Here is a 13803-nt window from a genome sequence, read left to right as displayed (position 1 = left end):
GCTATAAATATTTTTGTACAGGTGGATCCTTTTTCCATTTTTATGATCTCTTTGGGATACAGCCCTAGAAATGATATTTGACAACTGGATTCTCATATCTGCTTCTACATTCAATCTATTCCGAGATGTTGCTTTGGTTGAAGTAGGTGAGGAAAAATTCAGCTTCAAATAGATTTTGTTGTTGTTTAGTCATGTCCAACTTTCTATGACCCCATTTGGGGTTTTCTTGGCAAAGATACTGAAGTGACTTGCCATTTTCTTCTCCAGCTCATTTTACGGGTAAGGAAACTGAGGCAAACAGGGTTAAGTGACTTGCCCAGGGTCACACAGCTAGTAAGTGTCTGAGACCAGATTTGAACTCAGGAAGATCAGTCTTCCTGACTCCAGGCCCAGCACTCTATCCATCTTGCCCTTTCAAACAAATATCTAGTTGGAAATGGGAGGACAATTGTAATATGAAAATAACTTGGTGTTATTATAAAAATATTTTTGACATCCTGAACCCCCTGAACAGGTCTTAAGGAACCTCATAGATCCATGGAACCACTGGTTTAGATTATTTTTCCCCTCCTCTTTCAAAATTCTTTATCTTTATCTTCAGGGACAGGAAGGGAGGAGGGATACATTGAGAAATGTAGGTAATATAAAAACAAGATAACAATAAAATTTAAAATTTAATTTTTAAAAATGTTACATGTGAGATGAGGAAGTCAAAACAGTTTTTTAAAAATAAAAGCCAATAATCTGGTATTCTTCTCTTCTCCTCCCAATTTACCATGCCCCCCCCCCCAAAAAGCATCAATTTAATGTTCCTTCAGGTGTTTGGTGAGTCAGAGATGCTCTCCAGCTTGTTGAGAGGCCTCCATAGATATTCAGCACACATTGCAGTATAGCTCTCTTGTGTATTCTTTTAGACTGGTAATGCCCAGCTTCCATGTTCTCCCCCTTCTCCCTACTGCCCTCCTCCAGCCCGACACACACTTCAAAGGCATAGAGGGATTTGAGCCTGACCTGCAGCTAGCTACTTTGATTGAGAGCAGGTTTGCCTGGCAGTATTCCTCCAAAGAGCCAGTTCCCTTCCTAAATCTAATCTACTAAAACTTCCCTTTTGAGCTAATTTGGGGTTTTGCAGTTTGATTCCTGCTATGCAACACAAGCAGTATCTAAGAACCTTGCACTTACATAATAAGAATATCACTCCTCTCTTTCCTGTTTTTATTCCTGTAGCAAGTTGAATAGCTTATAACCCCCCCCAAAAAAAACACTATTGACAGAGTTATTTGCCTTTGTGCTGAATTTATTCTAAAACTTAATAAATCACAGCCTTCATTAGTGAGTATTAACTTTCAGACCACTAGGCAAACTTAATAAGTTCTATTTCTCATATACTGAATAGTTTCTGACATGTCTGAAAAGGCTGTGTCGGGCCTCCAGACAAGAGTAATTTCTTTGTTCTTCTCACTCATGTGAGTAATAGTAACAGATTATGCATAACTCTTTTTGAGTTAATAAGTCTTCATTGTGGCTAATTCAACAATTCTTGTATCATGTAATGATTGGATGTTCCCCACTTTACACCTTTTTAATTCTCCTTGGCCTGCTTATTTTCTTTGGAAAGGCTGTTATTTCAGAGGAGGAAATAAGATGAAAAGATTGCATTGAGCATTCGAGCATAAACAGTTTTGTGTGTTCAAGAATTTGTCACTTTCTCCTGCTCTCATTGAGTTATTTGCTACTGTCTTCGTTTGCCCTTGGTAGCCATCATCCTTTTACTTTTAATACTGCATTCTGTTTCCTTCCTCCATCTGGAGTCAAGCTTTCCCTGCTGATCCTAGCATTGTTGTGGTTGTGTTTTGGTGTTTTGTTTTTTTTTCTAGTTTGAGTCTCAACATCTAAAATTAAATGTAGCAAAGACAATGTATGTATTTAAGGTTTTCATTCCATTATTAGATGCTGTATCTGGTTCTTCTGTAAACCCTTCCCCTCTTTGGTAGGGAAGAAAAAGCAAAAATATGAAAGGAAGTAATTGAGGGAAGAGTGATTTTCAGTACTCAGTCGGGCATGAGGAATTTTGCATCGTGAATGATGTATTATGTGCTGAGGCCATGATAAACAGTGCAAGTCCCTGACCCTGGGGTGCTTATAGGCCATTAATGCATATTCAAATAGCTATAGTATGAGGAGCTTGCAGTGCATTAATGCATATTCATGATACAAAGTATCCCATTCTAAGGGCAGAAGAGAAGGTACAACTTGCTTTGGGAACTCTGAAATGGAATATGAGATGGCACCTGATGTCACCTTGGTAGTTTTTGTAGCACACTTGAGCCTGTGATTTTGTGAGGATGTGAAGCCATGGGAAGGGGAGGGGCATAGAAATTCATTATTAACATGTTTCATGACTTCTGACTCAGCCATATCTGAGTGGATTGTGTGGTCATAGCAAAAATATACTCAGTTCCTCCCACAGTGATTTCACATTATGCACTTCTGCAAACTTGTTGGGGTCTCCTATATCTGTCTTAAATGTTAATAATATCAGCAAATGAGGAAAGAATTTGAGAAGAAGCCTGGTAAAAATGCAAAGAGTAAAGGATTTGGTATCAGAAGACCATGGTTCAAATCTCTCCTGTCACTTAAAACATATATGACCTTGGGTAAATCACTTAACTGTTGGGACCTTGGTTTCTTCATCTATAAAATGAGGGAGTGGTGGAATGGATGGTGCCTGTGGTCCTTCGAGCTCAAAATTTCTGATAGGTGATCCCAAGAAAGACAGTACTAGATGGGGTATACTAACATCTGGCAGGTAGAAAGGAGCCTGTTTTGCATCAGTGGGTACCATCTTTGGTCAGTCAGTATTCACAGAGACTATTAAAGATAAATTGGTCTTTCCTAATAGTCATTCCGTAATTTGCAGCATAATCAAAAGTAAGTCCTCAGTTGTAAACAGATTTTTTTTTTGTGAATATTATCATGGTGTTCTGATCACTTACTCCACAAAAAGCTATAAAATAAAATCCTTAAGAATAAAAGGTATAAATACCAAGTAATGTATAGTTTTCTTCTAAAAACTGGGGTTTAGAGATGTTTGTGCAAAATTGAAAAACTTTTGATTAGAGCTTTATCCTGTGCTATAATTTAAATAATTTTAAAATTTTAAAATTAGTGGCACTCTTAACACCATACTACTCTCTCCCAAGATTATATAGTTATGTTTTCCTTTAACTTATGCAATTTTGCATTAGTGTAATTTTATTATTGCATAAAATATACAAGCAAAATAAAAGAACCGTTAGTATGGTTTTAGGAAGCTTTTCACTGTGTGCACGTATGTACATGATGCTGGTGACCCATTGTTATTTTATGATGTCCCTTTCCATTGGCGGCAGTAGATTCTCATTGAACCATTCACAGCTTAGGTTTGCAAGGCAGATGCAGGCAAGTTTTATGTGGCATGTGTAGAACAAAGAGAAGCTGGTGGGCTTGTAGATGAATCAGACCTGTAGCCTGCTGCCTCATTAGCAATATTTCTAACCCATAGAGCTTTCCTGATTTAAATTGGTCAACACAAATTCAGCCAGCTATCAAAATTTATTTTATTTTAATAAATTCCAAATGGAAATGTCATGCTGTCTCCCTGTCTTGTGCCCAGGCTGTCCCTTATCCCTAGAATGCCTCCTTTACCACTATCTTTGACAATTCCTACTTCCTGCACAGCTCAGCTCAGCTCAACTGAGACCTTCCTTGATCCCTTAACTACTCCTACACAGAATTACCTTTTAGATACTTTCATATATACTTTGCACTTATTGTCTTGTGTCCCCCATTAAAAATGTTTGTTAATTTTATTTCTGTGTAATTAGTTTCTTTTCTAATTCTATGTATTTTACTTTATACATTTAAAAATATTCTGAGTAAAGGTACATGGGCTTAAGCCAGAGTGCCACAGGGAACAAAAAAGATAAATGTTAAGCTCCTTGAGGCCAGTTATTGGTTGTTTCATTTTTATCTTTGTATTCCCAGTGACTAGTACATATTAGGTGCTTAATCAATTCTTGTTGCTTAATTGAAAGCTTCTTCCTTTGTATGTATAATATCACTATCCAGTTTCCTTTGGTGTTATTTGAAATACAATGGAGAAAGTCAAAGATTTTTTAAAAGTTGTGTTTTATTATTTACAAAAGAAAATGGTAACCTTTGAAATTTTTTTAAAAAAGGTTAGAATTGATGGAGCTCCAGGGATGCTCTCTGGCCTTGTTTTGTCAGCTCCCAACAAAATACAGTAGATGTTGCCTTGTGGCTTTGGAAATTTTCAGATTGGCTTACCACTCATTGGAGATGAACACCATTGATGTTTAAGAGCTACTCTAGTCATCATGTTTTTGGAAGGTAATGGCATTTTACTTTATTCCCAACAGTCACAGAAGCTGGTTTTGGAGCTGATATTGGCATGGAGAAGTTCTTCAATATCAAGTGTAGAGCTTCTGGCTTAGTTCCCAATGTAGTGGTTCTGGTTGCAACAGTGAGGGCATTGAAGATGCATGGAGGTGGCCCAAGTGTAAGTTCATGCTATCTCATCACATAAAAGTTTGGTTTTAAAAATTCATGAAACACTTAATACTTGAAACTTTTCATGCGGAGCTGCTAATCTGTTTCCGTACATTTGCTTGTTCTGAATTTTTCTTTCACATCTATCAATGACTCTGCTTCTTAAAGGCTGAAAGGTTCTAAATGACACCCACAAAGTTGTTCTCTAGCTTTGAATTTATTCATATTAATTTTTTTTAAAAATTAGCTCAGTTTACAACTGCATAGTAAACAGTGAGCTGGCTAAAGGTCCTTACCCTGAAAAAGAAACAGAAGAATTACAATGAATGAATTAATGTTGAATGTCTTTCATTATTTGACTTTATGGTCTTCTTGTTCATTGATGCATCATCTCTCATCAAATATCTGAAAATCATGTTGTTCTGTTGCTGTCAGCTATGTCCTAATGCTGGATTATTTTAGCAATGAATGTATTTCAAGAAATCAGTCTTTTAAAAGGAAATGCCCTGCCCCCTCTAAAGTTTATTTTGTTGAAATTTATTTTTCAAATTATAAAAATTTGAAATTGTCCAAAAGAAATCAGTTCTGTGAAGTCTCTAGTTTATTAGCAGGATCCTTAGCCATGTAGTTCCATCCTGTGTTACATTGGCATTTTCATCTCTAATCTTTTTGATAGCACATGGTACACAGAAGGGCTGAGTGAATAGTTTCAAAAATCAAGAAGTGCTGATGATAACAAACGTGATATACGTTATACCACATTGCAACCTGAAGCTTTATACCTCCTTTGTTGTAGACACTGTATTTTATTGCTACATAAGATTGCATCAGCTTTGGGCTTTTGGGAGATACAGTTTGTTCATGTTCAGCCTGTACTTCATGAGAACCCATCCCATCAAAAGACAAGATACTGTGGAAATGGAATTAAAATGTTGGTAAATTGAACTAAACATTTTATGGCATTTTCTTTAATTTACCTCTTTCCCAATTTTAGGTGGCTGCTGGTATCCCTCTTAAGAAAGAATATACGGAAGAGGTAAGGAAAGCTGTGTAAAAATCTGCTACATGGTATCATTTAAATAAGTTTATTCATTAACTTTTGAAAGAAAATGGTGACTTTAACTGGGGAACAGGCTGGGATTATGCAGTCTATAAATGGCCATTTTGAACCAAAGAGTTCTCAGTCTCCAAGAAACCATGAAATAAATAAGGCCTTCTCCCCTACCCTGAAAAAATCAGGAAACTCAAATTTATAAATGTATTTGATAGACAGAATTGCTATATAGTAAGTTCTTTACTTTGACAACCTGTTATTTCAACCCAGAATCCATATTGTTCCTGCCATGTCTCTGTAGGCATCTCTGTAATAGTCTCTGAATTACATTGAAACGTAAAATTGTGAAAGTCAATGAAGAAAAACCATAGTTTCATAGTTTAACTAAATAGGAACAGATTAGCTCAGGAGAAAGAGTAGTAGTAGGATGCTTCATGTTCAGAATTACTCACAGACTTGATCCAGTAAAAATTGGCTACCTAGCAGGCTAGGGTACTTGGCAGAAGCATGCATTACTAGGTTGTTGATGAATGAAGGAAGCCTGGCATAGCCATTGTTATATTCTGTTGAGTGCAACATGACTCACAAACAGGAAGTCTTTTTTTTTTTTTTTGGTAAAGGATATCAAATTAGATTTCTGAATTTGAAAGGAATAATATGTTTCGAGGCTGTCTTTTTTATGAATAGTCTTTCCCTTAGCCTGTTAGTATCAGGTTTTTCCTTAAGATGGAGCAAAGAGTATGATGGGGGAAAAAACTGGCGCTGATTCACACCATTACTTGCGCCTTGTGTCAACCAGCCCACAGACGTATTTGGCATGTTGTTCCTGGTGTGGCAGCCAATGAGACGAGATGCTGTCATGAATGCCAGGAAGCAGCACCCTGACTCACACATTTAAGGCAGTTGATGGAGTTTTTCACAAGCAGCTGCTCTTCTTTTGAGGAAAAGGTGTTTCATAATGTTCTTATAAAGTGACTCTAAAAAAGAAGAAGAAGAAAAGTAAAGACAAATTATAAATAAAACCCTCTCCAAAGCAATCCTGCTATTCTTGGTTTTCTTGGCTTCGCTGGACTCAATGAGAAATGATACATTGGGCCAAATGGTTTTTCTTACAGAACCTTCAGCTGGTAGCCGATGGATGCTGTAACCTTAAGAAGCAGATTCAGATTGCACAACTTTTTGGAGTTCCAGTTGTGGTTGCTCTAAATGTCTTCAAGTAAGTCAAACCTCATGTTTTAAACAAGATTGGATCTAGGGTTCCCTTTGAATTATTTTCACCTCGGGGCAAACAGCACTTCTCTGTACTTTTGGGACCTCATACTTGTGAGGTAAGGGAAAGAGAATACTACCAATAACTGATCTTTTAGGGTTTGTTTTTTTTTCAGGAGTATCTAATATGTCATACTACATATTTTTAATTATGAGGAAAATCAGGTGAATAATTTTTAAAAACCTGAGTTTTTTGTTTAGTTTTTTCTTTTTACAATTCACCTTTTTTTTTAACAAAGCCCTGCAAACCCCAGAAAGACCCATTTTAGTTTCTCTTCTTTCTTTCCTTTCCTTTAAAAAAAAAAAAAGAAGTAAAACCAATAATTATATTTAGAGTAATATATAGAATAGCAGTATTCAAACATTTTGGTCTCAGGACCCCTTTACGCTCTTAAAAATTAGTGAAAATTCCTCAAAGAGTTTTTGTTTACATGGGTTATATCTGTCAGTATTTGCTATATTAGAAATTAAAATATCTTAGCATTATTGTAAAAATAGTTTTGACTGCATGGGCCTCCCTGAAAGCATCTCAGGGACTGTGAGGACCCTAGACATACTTTGAGAACACTGATGCAGACTATAGCTGATAAAAACACTGAACCGTTTTTGAAAATGGTTAAAAATCTGAAGTCCCATTTGTTTAAACATGGCGTACGTCCTTCTGGTGTTTTAAAAAGTACCCCCTCAATACACACAGAGTAAGAACTATCAGTATTTCCATCACCTCCAGGAGCGACACGCGTGCTGAGATCGACTTGGTCTGTGAACTCGCAAAGCGGGCTGGAGCCTTTGACGCCGTCCCCTGTCATCACTGGTCCGTCGGTGGGAGAGGGTCAGTGGACTTAGCTCGTGCCGTGAGGGAAGCTGCAAACCAAGGAAGTCACTTCGGATTCCTCTATGATGTCCAAGTAAGAAGGAGGGGGTGGGTAGGAGGGCAGCAAGGAGGGTGATGATAAGTCAGTGGTTACCTCCCAAGATTTAACAAGTACTGTGACTAATGGGATTTTCACACCTTACACGGACCTGATAAAATCATCGTAGATTTCCACTATAAGAATTTTTCCTCTGTGGAATTTTCTGGAGCCGTTATCAAGTTAGTTAAAAAAAAAGTGGGAGGGGGTGTTGTTGTTCATTCCTTTTGTTTTTATATCTTGGCCATTTTTTAGAAAGATTGACCCACCCCAGCCCCCCACTGGCAATTCCTTGTTAGCTGAGAAAAATAGTATAGCAAAACCAGCAAACACAGCAACTTCACCAGATAACATATACATCATTCCACACTCAGAGTCCTCCACCTCCCTACCAAAAGGAGAGAGGCGCATTTTAGCATCTCTTCTCCTGTACCATAATTAGCTGTTACTCAGTTTGGCTTGCTTTTAGTAAATGAATGAATGAATAGGTGCTCCTTGTCAGGAAGGGCTATCTTTTCTGTTTGTATGCCTGGTGATTTTCACTAACCATTCCAGTATCTTTGCCAAAGAAATCCCAAACGGGGTCATGAAGAGTAGGACACGACCGAAATGACTAAACAACAACTAGAGGCAGCAGGGTGGCACAGTGGAGAGAGAGTACAGGGCCTGGAGTCAGGAAGACCTGAGTTCAAATGTGGCCTCAGACACTTACTACTGTATGACCCTGGGCAAGTCACTTAACCCTGTTTGCCTCAGTTTTCCTCATCTATAAAATGAGCTGAAGAATGAAATGGTAAACTGCTCCAGTGTCTTTGCCAAGAAAACTCCAAATGATCATGAAGAGTCAGACTCAAGAGAAATGACTAAATAGAAAGTGCTTTGTACATACTAAGTACTGAATAAATGCTCTTTTCATGAATGAATGGGAAAAAAAAAACATTTATTACATGCCATATACAAAAAGAAAGTCCTGCTGTCAAGAACCTTGTAAAAGAAGAGAGCACCTATAAGAAAGTACTCTTAGAGGGGTATTTTGAGCTCGGAAGCCAGGGAGATGGTGAGTGGAGTCATAGAGCAAGGGGGTGGAGGATGGTCTGAGAAAAAGATTTTCAGGTGGCAGGGCATGCAGATGGCCAGAAAGTATCAGTGTGGTAGTTTCTTTTTTACATTATTATGGTCACTGTGGATGTTGTTCTCCTGGTTTTGCTTATTTGATTCTTTTTTTTCCCACTTAACACTATATTATTTTTTTCCAGTTACATGTAAAGATAGTTTTCAGCATGCTCTTTTATAAGGTTTTGAATTCCAGATTTTTCTCCCTTCCCTTCCCCCTACCCAAGACAGCAAGCAATCTGATATGGGTTATACATGTACAATCCCATCTTAATCATATTTCCATATTAGTCATGTTGTGAGAGAAGAATCAGAACAAAAGGGAAAAACCATGAGAAAGAAAAAAAAATGAAAAAAGTCTGCTTCAGTCTGCATTCAGACTGCATAGTTCTTTCTCTGGATGTGGATAGCGTTTTTCATCATGAGTCTTTTGGAGTTGTCTTGGATGATTGTATTTCTGAGAAGAGCTAAGTAGCTAAGTCTGTCATAATTGTTCGTCATACAGTGTTGCTATTGCTGTGTACAATGTTCTCCTGGTTCTGTTCACTTTCACTTTCACTCAGCATCAGTTCATGTAAGTCTTTCCAGGTTTTTCTGAAATCCACCTGCTCATCATTTCTTATAGCACAGTAGTGCTCTAAGTCCATCACATTCATGTACCACAATTTGTTCAGCCATTCCTCAGTTGATGGGCATCACCTCAATTACCAATTCTTTGCCACCACCAAAAAGAGCTAGTATAAATATTTTTGTACATGTGCATCTTTTCCCCTTTTTTATGATCTCTTTTGTATACAGACCTAGTAATGGTATCGCTGGATCAAAGAGTATGCACAGTTTTAAAGCCCTTTGGGCAAAGTTCCAAATTGCTCTCCAGAATGGTTGGATCAGTTCACAACTTCACTAACAATGCATTAGCATCCCAATTTTCCCACATCTTCTCCAACATTTATCATTTTCCTTTTCTGTAATATTAGCCAATCTGATAGGTGTGAAGTGGAACCTCAGAGTTTTTCTCTCATACTGATTTAGAGATACTTATTGATTCTTTAATAAATTTATGCAGGTCTTCCCAGATTTGGCTGCCTTCCTCACTTCCATCATTTCTTCATGTCTTCAGCCATTCCCCAATTATTGGGCACCTACTTTATTTCTAGTTTTGGTTTGATTTGGAGTTTCTTGCTGTCACACAAAAAGGTTTGCCCTAAGTATTTTGCTGTATATGGGACTTGTCTATCTATTTTTTAACTCTGTGTATAATTCCCAGCAGTGGGATTGATGACTCAGAGGCTTTGTATGAATAGGTTAGTGGCTTTTTTTAGCATAATTCCACATTATTTTCCAGGATAATTGAATTAATCCATAGCTTTACTTACAGTATGTTATTGTACCTGTTTCCCCACTCCCTCCAACCTTGACCATTACCATCTTCTGTCTTTGCCACCTTCAGATGTTTACAAATTTGTTGGGTATGATTTCATTAATTTTTAAAATTCTCTAATTGACAGATCTGTAGTCAGGTTAGCTGCGTTATCCCTAGATAAATAATTCTAAGACTTGTGTCTTCTCAGAAATCTAATCTTGACCCTCCTGATTCCTCTACTTAAGAATTTTCCTGCTTCCATTTTTGTAACAGATGTTTCCCTATAGATAGAGATACACACACATTTATACATATGTAGTTATTTTACATGTATATTTTGTATTTATGTATATGTGTATAATATGTATATTATGCATATATATGCATCTAGAGAGAGAGAAATGGAGAGTGTTATATGTAGTTCTTAGTAGGGAATACATAAAATTGACACAGTATTTCTTTATATCCATCTATCTATAAAGAGATACTATGTGTATTTTATATATCCCCTACCAAGAACTACATATAGATCTCTATAGATAGCTAGCTAGATAAATACTATGTAGTTTGTTTGTTTTTTTACTTCATGGCTACAGATATATGCCTCACAGTTTGTTAGTATACTTTCGTAGGGGTTGCACAAGTGATTAAAAAAAAATTACTTTTTTTCTGCTGAGTTGTAATCCTAGTGTTTACTTAAGAGATATGGAGCCATGGATAATTTAGCTTTTCTGAGCCTCAGTTTCCCAATCTATAAAATGTAAAACACATTTTTTACATAACTGCCCTGATACAGAGGGTAGGGCACCAGTTTTAGTGTGAGAGTTCAAAACCAGCCTCAGGCATTTACCATCTCTCAGCCTCAGTTTCCTCATCTGTAGATTGGGGCCAATAATACCGTCTCCCTCCCAGGGTTCATTCAAGGTCCAAATGAGATGATTTGTGTAAAGCACTTCATAAACCTTCAAGTGCCATCTAATTGCTAATCATATTATTACCTACCACAAAAAGCGGTAGTAGAGAGTGTGGCTTTGTAAATTGGAAAGTTCTATGTCAACCTGAACTATTTTATTGTAATTACCATATTTTAGTCATATGTTATGCATGGGCTGTTGTCAGATTGGCATTATTCTTTATTTGGTACAGATCCTTATTTGTCTCTGACAGTGGCTCTTTGCAAATGTTGGCCAGGCCAACAGTGCCATGTGCTCAAACCACACACAGCTTCTTCCCACGCTGTTTTGACCAATCATATATTTTTTCACACACTGCTTGCCCATTCTACCCACTCTCACTAAAATATGTTCTGGCTCTTCTCAAGAAAATCATTGCAGGTGAAAAAAAGGTTAAGTAGGAAAAAAGGGTTGGATTTTTTTTAATAATACTAACAGAAATACACTAACCCTGAAATGAACCCTTTTTAATTTTCTGCTGATATTTTAATGATGTAGGTGTTTAGTTTTTCTTTCAGCCTATTTTTCATGGAGAAGATGAAGTTAGAATCCAGGTTCCTTGAAAAAAAAAACAAGAAGTTTGTAAGCACATGGTCATCATAGGTAGCCTAGTTAGAAATAAAGCCTATACCTTTTTTTAGGGCAATGTTATTTGCTTTTTTTTTTACCCCAAAATTAATGATTCTATTAAGTTCTATTCAGTATTTAAGTCAGGGATGTTACAAATATTTGAACTCTTTTTATATTTAATTTAATTTATTTTTTGTTACATTTTAAGTTCCAAAATGTCTACCTAATTCCCTCCCGACCCTGCACTAGAGAAAGCCACCATTTGACATAGAGATGTAGATAGATAGATAGACAGACACATATACATATATACACATCTACATATATAGTATATATGTAAGACCATATTATGCATACTTCTGTTTATTAGTTCGTTCTCTGGAGGTAGATAGCATCTTTTTTCATAGGCCCTTTGTAGTTGATTTGAATATTTATAATACTCAAAATAATTTAGTTGTTCACAGTTATTCTTTGAATAATATTGCTGTTACTATATATAACATTCTCTTGGTTCTGCTCATTTCACTCTTTATTATTTTATGCAAGTCTTTCTATGTTTTTCTAAAATCAACCCGTTCATCATTTCTTACAGCGCAGTAGTATTCCATCACAATCATATACCACAACTTGGTTAACCATTCCCATTTGATGAGCATCCCTTCAATTTCCTTTCCAGTTCTTTGCTACCAACTATTTGCTTTAAAAAACAAAACAAAAAAAAAATGCCTTTTCTATGACAGGAACTAAAATTGCCTTAGGTAATTATTCATTGTTAATTTTTAATCACTGAAACCTGTGATATAATTCTATTTAAGTCACATATTACTGTAATGGAAGTTTCTTTTTAACAAAAATATTTCCCAGCCATAGACAGTGGCTTATTTCCACAAATGTCCAGCATGACAACAATTTTAGTACAAAAATATTAGTATAAAAACATTTCAATAGTTGCTTAGAGTTCATTGTAATGATATTTTTACCTTTTTCCATTTTACCAGGGGAAACTGGGGACTGACCATAAAGACTGCAACCTAACCAAAGTCACACATTTAATTTAATCAATATCAAGACTGGTAGTAAGATTCCAGTCTCCTAATTAACATTCTAATCATCTTTCTACTGGCAAAATCACTTATTCCTTATTTCAGGTGGTTATGTCAAAACGTCTTCACAATTCTACCTTCTCTAATACCCTACTACCTCTGTGTAACCGTCATCTTCATCACTAGCATTTTTTGTTGTTCAGATTCTTTATGAACCTGTGGACCACAGCACATCAATACTATCTGTGGGGTTTTCTTGGCAAAGATACTAGAATGGTTTGCCATTTCCTTTTCCAGTGGATTAAAACAAACAGAGGTTAAGTGACTAGCCTAGGGTCACAGCTAATTAGTGTCTGAGGCCAGATTTGAACTCAGGTCTTCTGATTCTAGGCGCAGCGCTCCATCCTCTGAGCCATCTAGCTGCCTCACTTCACATATTAGCACCAAGGTTTGCAAAACACTTTATATATGTTAGTTCTCATTTTATTGTCACAACCATAGGATCCCCATTTTGCAGATGGTGATGCTAAGACTGAGTGAGATTAAGTAAATGACTTGCACGGTGTCTAAGGCAGTATTTAAACTTAGGTTTTTCTGATTCCAAGTCCAATGTTCTATTTGTTGTGGCCACCTCATGGCCCAACCTACACAAGGAACAAAGAGCCAATACTTGCTAATCAATTTCTATTCACCACCCCTTAGAGAGATTGAGTATGGTAAGATAGGGTAACAGATGGGGGAATCTGTACCTTGGATAGTTCTGTCATAGCTTATGAAAAACCCAAGTACTGCTGACTTTTTAATCTTTCAAACTTTCTGTGGTTCCTCTTGTAGTTTGTATTAACAGAGAGGAGGCGGCTTTGCATAATCAAGATCCTACGAAATCGCACCTTGTAATTTCTAAACTGCTTAATGCAATGAAGTCCAGAGCTCAGACCTTATATTGTATAATTCTGTCTTACAAAAGTAATGCTTG

General features: G+C 36.7%; 1 protein-coding gene across 1 annotated transcript in view; it reads left to right on the top strand.

Moving 5' to 3' along the window:
- The window catches only part of MTHFD1L (methylenetetrahydrofolate dehydrogenase (NADP+ dependent) 1 like), a 214189-nt gene that overhangs the window by 120184 nt on the left and 80202 nt on the right, over nucleotides 1-13803 (top strand). Inside the window, exons 21-24 of the mRNA XM_027857977.1 lie at nucleotides 4422-4561; nucleotides 5546-5587; nucleotides 6721-6821; nucleotides 7605-7782. Of these exons, the coding sequence (XP_027713778.1) occupies nucleotides 4422-4561; nucleotides 5546-5587; nucleotides 6721-6821; nucleotides 7605-7782 (461 nt within the window). The remainder of the gene's footprint in view (nucleotides 1-4421; nucleotides 4562-5545; nucleotides 5588-6720; nucleotides 6822-7604; nucleotides 7783-13803) is intronic.

This window comes from Vombatus ursinus, unplaced genomic scaffold, assembly GCF_900497805.2.
Source record: "Vombatus ursinus unplaced genomic scaffold, bare-nosed wombat genome assembly UNPS02012602.1, whole genome shotgun sequence".
NCBI lineage: Eukaryota > Metazoa > Chordata > Mammalia > Diprotodontia > Vombatidae > Vombatus > Vombatus ursinus.
The sequence above is the reverse complement of the archived record's forward strand: the minus strand, read 5'-3'. Positions and strand labels throughout refer to the sequence as shown.